Source organism: Garra rufa, chromosome 22 (genome assembly GCF_049309525.1).
Source record: "Garra rufa chromosome 22, GarRuf1.0, whole genome shotgun sequence".
Classification (NCBI taxonomy): domain Eukaryota; kingdom Metazoa; phylum Chordata; class Actinopteri; order Cypriniformes; family Cyprinidae; genus Garra; species Garra rufa.
In genome coordinates, this window is record NC_133382.1 from 41685277 (window position 1) to 41694129 (window position 8853).

The 8853-nt window shown below is 21.6% G+C and overlaps 1 protein-coding gene across 1 annotated transcript; it reads left to right on the forward strand.

The window, feature by feature from the left end:
• The first annotated feature begins 4502 nt into the window (after nucleotides 1-4502).
• On the forward strand, nucleotides 4503-8821 carry LOC141298410 (dual specificity protein phosphatase 13A-like). The gene is made up of 3 exons (XM_073828932.1): nucleotides 4503-4668; nucleotides 6617-6834; nucleotides 8569-8821. Exons 1-3 carry the CDS (start codon nucleotides 4553-4555, stop codon nucleotides 8766-8768), a joined length of 534 nt encoding a protein of 177 aa, XP_073685033.1. The 5' UTR covers nucleotides 4503-4552; the 3' UTR covers nucleotides 8769-8821.
• The last annotated feature ends 32 nt before the right edge of the window (nucleotides 8822-8853 follow it).

Here is an 8853-nt window from a genome sequence, read left to right on the forward strand (position 1 = left end):
ATAAATAAATAAAAAACTAAAAATTTTATTTACATTAAAATGTTTTCATTTTAATTTTAGTCAAAGCTTTAGTGATTTTGTTGTGTTTATCAATTTTAGCAGTTTTTTATGTCTAAATAAAAATTAAAAACTATAGACATTTAAAAAAAAAACAATAACTAACAAAATTACCAAAAAAAAATGTAACTAACAATAAAATTAAAACATAAAATACAAAAATAGTTTTTTGATAAAATGTGAATAGTTTTATTGTTATGTTTTCAGTTTTAGTTAAAGTTTTAGTGATTTTGTTGTTTATCAATTTTAGCAGTTTTTTTGTCTAAATAAAAAAATAAAAACTAGACATTAAAAAAACAATAAATAACAAATTAACAATAAAAAATTTAACTAACAATAAAATTAAAATATAAAATACAAAAATAGTTTTTGTTAAAATGTGAATAGTTTTTGTTGTTTTATATTTTCAATTTTAGTAAAATTATAGTGATTTTGTTGTGTTTATCAATTTTAGTAGTTTTTTTATGTCTAAACAAAAAAATAAAGCTATATAAACATTTAAAAAACAACTAATAAAATGACAAAACACAACAAAAAGGTGAACTTTGCTAAATGTTTAAATAAAATAATAAATAAAAAACTAAAAATTTTGCTTACATTAAAATGTTTTCATTTTAATTTTAGTCAAAGCTTTAGTGATTTTGTTGTTTATCAATTTTAGTAGTTTTTTATGTCTAAATAAAAAAATAAAAACTATAGACATTAAAAAAACAATAATTAACAAAAAAAATTTAACTAACAATAAAATTAAAATATAAAATACAAAAATAGTTTTTGTTAAAATGTGAATAGTTTTATTGTTATGTTTTCAATTTTAGTAAAGTTTTAGTGATTTTGTTGTTTATCAATTTTAGTAGTTTTTTAAATGTCTATAGTTTTTAAAAACTATAGACATTTAAAAAAAACAATAACTAACAAAATTAACAAAAAAAATTAACTAACAATAAAATTAAAATATAAAATACAAAAATAGTTTTTGATAAAATGTGAATAGTTTTTATTGTTATGTTTTCAATTTTAGTTAAAGTTTTAGTGATTTTGTTGTTTATCAATTTTAGCAGTTTTTTATGTCTAAATAAAAAAATTAAAAACTATAAACATTTAAAAAAAATAATAACTAACAAAATTAACAAAAAAAAATTAGCAGTTTTTTATATCTAAATAAAAAATTAAAACTATAGACATTAAAAAAACAATAACTGACAAAATTAACAAAAAATGTAACTAACAATAAAATTAAAATATAAAATACAAAATATTTTTTGTTAAAATGTGAATAGTTTTTATTGTTAAGTTTTCAGTTTTAGTTAAAGTTTTAGTGATTTTGTTGTTTATCAATTTTAGCAGTTTTTTATGTCTAAACAAAAAATTAAGACTATAGACATTTAAAAAAAAAACAATAACTAACAAAATGAACAAAAAAATTTAACTAACAATAAAATTTAAATATAAAATACAAAAATAGTTTTTTGTTAAAATGTGAATAGTTTTTATTATGTTTTCAGTTTTAGTAAAAGTTTTAGTGATTTTGTTGTTTATCAATTTTAGTAGTTTTTTATGTCTAAACAAAAAAAATTAAAACTATATAAACATTTAAAAAACAACTAATAAAATGACAAAACACAACAAAAAGGTGAACTTTGCTAAATGTTTAAATAAAATAATAAATAAATAAAAAACTAAAAATTTTATTTACATTAAAATGTTTTCATTTTAATTTTAGTCAAAGCTTTAGTGCTTTTGTTGTGTTTATCAATTTTAGCAGTTTTTTATGTCTAAATAAAAATTAAAAACTATAGACATTTAAAAAAAACAATAACTAACAAAATTACCAAAAAAAAATGTAACTAACAATAAAATTAAAACATAAAATACAAAAATAGTTTTTTGATAAAATGTGAATAGTTTTATTGTTATGTTTTCAGTTTTAGTTAAAGTTTTAGTGATTTTGTTGTTTATCAATTTTAGCAGTTTTTTTGTCAATAAAAAAATAAAAACTAGACATTAAAAAAACAATAAATAACAAATTAACAATAAAAAATTTAACTAACAATAAAATTAAAATATAAAATATAAAAATAGTTTTTGTTAAAATGTGAATAGTTTTTGTTGTTTTATATTTTCAATTTTAGTAAAATTATAGTGATTTTGTTGTGTTTATCAATTTTAGTAGTTTTTTTATGTCTAAACAAAAAAATAAAGCTATATAAACATTTAAAAAACAACTAATAAAATGACAAAACACAACAAAAAGGTGAACTTTGCTAAATGTTTAAATAAAATAATAAATAAAAAACTAAAAATTTTGCTTACATTAAAATGTTTTCATTTTAATTTTAGTCAAAGCTTTAGTGATTTTGTTGTTTATCAATTTTACAGGGTTTCTGCAGATATGAACAAGTGAAATTTAAGACTTTTTAAGACCTTTTTAATACCACCTTATATGAAATTTAAGACCTAAACCTGTAATGGAAATAGATATTATATTACATGCATATGTGATATTTAATGTGTTTAATGTAAAAAGTAAACAAAATTTCATGGCTGTCATAAATTAAATTTATTACTACGATATACAGTACTCTTCCATATCAGCAGATACTATTCCACACAAAATATACCCATAAAAGTACCACTAGAAATATCTGATGTAAAAAAAAAAATTCTGAAGCGATTTTTTTTTTTTACTTTTGAAATTTATTTTATGAATTTATCAATAAATTCTAAATGGCTGTTAGCAGTGAGATTACATAATTTACACTGCAAAATTAAAAGTGAGATTAATGTTTTAAATACATTTATTGATTTATAAATATATTAGAAATGTTATATAAATACTGCGATTCTGTCTGAAGACGCAGTAACTTCCACAGAGGGAGAAAAAAATCTACAGTTGTTAGCAACTGGCCTTAGCCAAGCCCTATATTCAGTTTTTCCAAGCCCAGTATCGCTAAACTTGCACTTCCTCATAGCTAAAAAGTTAAATCCATTTGACTTCTGCGGTACAATCCGAGAGAGACTCGCGCCAATAACAGAAAGCTGATTGGCTATTGCATGCTGGTCTCATTTGTAGTTTAAATTCAGCAAATTACATTTGGAACAGTGAAATAAAGAACTACAACACCACGGAAACAACAGAAAGAAAATTTAAATGAGCATTAGAGGTAGCGTTACATGGACATCGGAAAAATAAGACCTGTGTAAAATTATTTAAGACCTAGAACAGCGAATTTAAGACTTTTTAAGGCCTAAAATTTTGATTTTTAAATGTTAGACTTTTTAAGACTTTTTAAGACCCCGCGGAAACCCTGATTTTAGTAGTTTTTTATGTCTAAATAAAAAAATAAAAACTATAGACATTAAAAAAACAATAATTAACAAAAAAAATTTAACTAACAATAAAATTAAAATATAAAATACAAAAATAGTTTTTGTTAAAATGTGAATAGTTTTATTGTTATGTTTTCAATTTTAGTAAAGTTTTAGTGATTTTGTTGTTTATCAATTTTAGTAGTTTTTTAAATGTCTATAGTTTTTAAAAACTATAGACATTTAAAAAAACAATAACTAACAAAATTAACAAAAAAAATTAACTAACAATAAAATTAAAATATAAAATACAAAAATAGTTTTTGATAAAATGTGAATAGTTTTTATTGTTATGTTTTCAATTTTAGTTAAAGTTTTAGTGATTTTGTTGTTTATCAATTTTAGCAGTTTTTTATGTCTAAATAAAAAAATTAAAAACTATAAACATTTAAAAAAAATAATAACTAACAAAATTAACAAAAAAAAATTAGCAGTTTTTTATATCTAAATAAAAAATTAAAACTATAGACATTAAAAAAACAATAACTGACAAAATTAACAAAAAATGTAACTAACAATAAAATTTAAATATAAAATAAAAAAATAGTTTTTGTTCAAATGTGAATAGTTTTTATTGTTTTATATTTTCAATTTTAGTAAAATTATAGTGATTTTGTTGTGTTTATCAATTTTAGTAGTTTTTTATGTCTAAACAAAAAAAAATTAAAACTATATGAACATTTAAAAAACAACTAATAAAATGACAAAACACAACAAAAAGGTGAACTTTGCTAAATGTTTGAATAAAATAATAAATAAATAAAAAACTAAAAATTTTACTTACATTAAAATGTTTTCATTTTAATTTTAGTCAAAGTTTTAGTGCTTATGTTGTGTTTGTCATTTTTAGTAGTTTTTTATGTCTAAATAAATAAAAAAACTATATAGACATTTAAAAAACAACTACTAAAATGATAAATGACAACCAAATGAATAAGGTGGACACTAGTGCATTGCTAAATGTTAATTTTAGATGAGCAGCTGCTCCTGTCATTTGAGATGAATGTATCTGGTCATATTGGACAGCAGCAGATATGAGATGCACATCTCACCAGAGAGCAGTATTAGATGTGGAAGTTGTGTTGGTGGTCATATCACACACAGAGATCCATGATGAGTTTGTCTAATGGATGACATCCGTCAAACGCCCTCCATTAAGGAGCTGGAGAAAATACTGTTTGGAGGGAAGAAGAGCGGAAATCATGTGGATGAAGTTTGGCCAAACCTGTTCCTGGGGGATATGTGAGTCACATAAAACTACAAACACTTTTGTTACTTAAAATAAAATAAACATGAACTGAAATATATAAATAAAACTGAATTAAATAAAACATTTCTCACTTTCATTTCGGTCTACTAAAAAAACTTTAAAAAATATAGATGACTGTTTTTTCAGTGTTGAGATACTATTATATTGTTTATATTAATATTTTTATAGTTTTCATTGTTACATTTGCCTTTTTTTATTTTGGTCAAAGTTTTAGTGATATTGTTGTGTCAATAAAAAAACAAAACTATATCTTAAAATGACAAAAACAAAATGAACAAAAAATAAATTACATTTTAACTAACACTAAAATGAAAATGGAAAATATAAATAAAAAATGTGTATTTCTAAACAAAAAATAAAAACTATATACTGTACATTAGAAAAATTATAATAAATGACAAAAACGAAATTAACAAAAACTAAAATTTTAACTAACATTACAATGGAAAATACAAAAATAAAAACTAATTATATAGTTTATCTTAATAGTTTTCATTGTAATATTTTCAGTTTTCATTTTAATTTTTAATACAATTTTAACAAAAATAAAAGCTAATTTTAGTTTTTATTAATATTTTAATCGTTTCTGTTATTTTTTTAGTTTTCCTTTTAATTTTAGTCGAAGTTTTAGTGATTTTGTTTGTCATATTTAGTATTTTTTGTCTAAACAAAAGATAAAAAACTATATAGACATTTAAAAATAACTAATAAATTGACAAAAACACAAAATGAACAAAAACAAAATTTTAACATTAAAATGAAAATGGAAAATATAAAAATAAAAACTTATTTTATATAATTTTTGTTTGATTTTGTTTTCATTTTTATTTTAGTCAGAGTTTTAGTGATTGTGTTTGTGTTATTTTTTTGTTTAAATAAAAAAATTTAAACTATAGAGACATTTAAAAAAAAACAATAACTAATAAAATAACAAAAACAAAATTACCAAAAAAATAGTTTTAACTTGCATTAAAATTGAAAAATTATAAAATACAAAAATAAATACAAATGTTATTAGTTTTCTTTTTATTATTTTTTAATTAATATTTTAATGTTTTTTATTGTTATAATTTCTGTTGTCATTTTAATTTGAACTAAAAAAATTTACTAAAATTATTAAAATGAACATGCAAAATACAAAAATAAAAACTAATTATATAGTTTATTAATATTTTAATAATTTTTATTGTTATATTTTTCTGTTGTCATTTTATTTTAGTCAAAGTTTTAGTGATTTTGTTTGTCATTTTTAGTATATATTTTTTGTCTAAACAAAAAATAAAAACTTAAAAATAACTAATAAAATGACAAAAACAACAAAATGAACAAAAAAATAAAATGTAACTAACATTAAAATGAAAATGGAAAATACAAAAATATATATACTATATCAAATTAAATTATTTTGTATCAAATTTAGTATGTATTTTAATATTTTATATATTTTTTATTAAAGTTTTTTTTTATTTAATATTCTTTGTTTTCATTTTAATTTTTAAGTTTAGGTATTTCGATATACATGATTTATTATTTTAGTTCAAATTCGAATTATTTATACTTTCAGTTGACTATATACACTGTGTAAATATAATATCTCAGTAAATCACAGTAAAACTAAAGTTGCAAGCTGACTTAGACAGCATTTTTGGCCATAATAGGCAAGTTTTGCACTTTCAAATCCAAGTAAAGTGCTTAAAAATGCTGTCTAGGTATAATGCCAAACAATATAAAAGCTAAAAGTAGAAGAATAATTTCTCCTTTTTCATAATCACACACCACATTAATCTCTCAGCAGCAATATTTGAACCAAACTCAAGTCAGATTCCTATTTTCTAGATAGGTTTGATTTTATAGGCATCATAAATTCATCCAGAAATCTGCCGTCTGACGTTTTAACAGCCGTATATTAATGATCTGTAGGTCTGTGGCCAATGATCGCTTCAGTGTGTGGAAGTTGGGCATCACTCACGTCCTGAACGCCGCTCACGGAAAGATGCACTGCCAGGGAAGCCAGCACTTCTACGGCTCAACGGTGGAGTATTACGGAGTCCCCGCCGACGACTCGCCGTCCTTCAACTTATCGCCTTATTTTCACCCCTGCGCCCATTATATCAAGGAGGTTCTCAGTTCTCCAGGAGGTAAAATCATTTACTTGACTACAAGTTGAAAGTTCAGGCCTGCAAACTGAATATTACTGAGTTTGAACAAGCTGAGATGCTCAAATTAAAAGAAAAAAGAAAATATAGAAATAAAAAAGGAGAAAAATTTACAAAATTAACAAAAATAGTTTACAACAGATTTAAAAAAAAAAATCTAAATGAACAAAAAAACAATTAAATGATAAATAAGTGACAGTATTTATCAACAAAATTACAAACAAAAAAGGAAAAGAAAGAAAAAGAAAAAAACAAAGAAAAAATGAGAACAATACAAAAATGGAATGAAAAAAATAAAACAATTAAATAGAAAAGACAAAAAATAAAAGAAAAACATTAAATAAGTAAAGAAAAAAATAAAATAAAATTTAGAAATAAGAAAAAAGGGGGGAAATGACACAAACAATAAAAAATTTGAAGTAAAAGAAAAATACAAATGAGCAAAAAACAATTAAATGATAAATAAGTGACAAATAAAAAGAAAATGAAATATAAAGAAAAAACTAATGAAAATAAATAAAATGAACGAAAAAAGAAAAGGAGAACAATTAAATAAAAAATACAAGAAAAAAACATTACATAACTACAGAAAAAAATAGAGAAATAAAAAGGGAAAAAATGAACGAAAAGAAAACAAATAATGAAAAATTTGAAATAAAAGAAAAATACAAATGAACAAAAAACAATTAAATGATAAATAAGTGACAAAGAAAAAGAAAAGGATATATAAAGAAAAAGAAAAACCATAAAGAGAAAATGAGAAAAATACAAAAATGAAATTAAAGAAGAAGGAAAGAAAGAAAGGAGAGCAATTAAATTAAAAAAGACAAAAAATAAAGAAAAAGAGCAAAAACAAAACAATTCATAAAAAAATTGAAATAAAAGACAAATGCAAATGAACAAAAAAACAATAAATGATAAATAAGTGAAAAAGAAAATGGAAATACAAAGACAAAGAAAAAACTAATTAAAAAAAGAAAATAATGAAAATAAATAAAAATACAAAAACATCAATTAAAAAATTAAATACAAAATAAAGTAAATGAAAAACATTAAAAAAACTAAAGAAAGTAAGAAAAGAAAATATAACAAAATTGGAAAAATTAACAAAAAACAAAACAAAAAAAATTAATGAGAACAATTAAATAAAAAAGACAAAAAAAATTAAGACATTAAATGACTACAGAAAAGAACATTTAGAAATAAGAAAAAAGGGGATGAGCAAAAGCAAAACAATTTCTTTTTTGTTAAATAAAAGAAAAAATGTGAAAAATACAGATAAAAAAAAACAATTAAATGATAAATAAGTGACAAATAAAAAGAAAATATAAAGAAAAAGAAAATAATGAAAGAACAAAAGAAATAAAAAAGAATAAAAGAATGAAAAGAAAGAAAAATACAAAACAAAAAATACAACAACTAAAAAAAATAAATAAACAAAAAATAAAGTAAGAGAAAAACATTAAACAACTACAGAAAGAAAGAAAAATAATTGTATACAAAAGAAAAAAGTGGAAAAATGAACAAAAAAATTATTAAGAAAAAAATGTGAAAAATACAGATAAAAAAAAACAATTAAGTGATAAATAAGTGACAAATAATAAGAAAAGGAGATGTAAAACCATAACTAGAAAATAAAAAAAGAGAAAAATACAAAAATGAAATAAAAGAATGAAAACAAAGTAAGAGTGGAGGTAATGATGTTGTTGTCTGCAGAGCGTGTTCTGGTTCACTGTGCGGTGGGTGTGAGTCGTTCGGCTTCTCTGGTTCTGGCTTATCTCATGATCCACCAGCATCTTTCTCTACTGGACGCCATTAAAACGGTCAAAGAGCATCGCTGGATCTTCCCAAACCGAGGCTTTCTCAAACAGCTGCGGGCTCTGGATGCGACTCTACGCCGTACGGAGCCACACTGATCTGAATGAGCACAACACACTGTCTAGAAACACCAACAACATTCCTGCATCACCAGCATGTGTCTTTGGAAATAAAGATGAATAT

Bases quoted from the DNA above. Each gene is read 5' to 3' on its own strand.
- LOC141298410 (XM_073828932.1), top strand. From the start codon at position 4,553: ATGGATGACATCCGTCAAACGCCCTCCATTAAGGAGCTGGAGAAAATA. The intron at 4,669-6,616 runs GTGAGTCACATA...AATGATCTGTAG, and splicing joins AACCTGTTCCTGGGGGATAT to GTCTGTGGCCAATGATCGCT. The intron at 6,835-8,568 runs GTAAAATCATTT...TGTTGTCTGCAG, and splicing joins GGTTCTCAGTTCTCCAGGAG to AGCGTGTTCTGGTTCACTGT.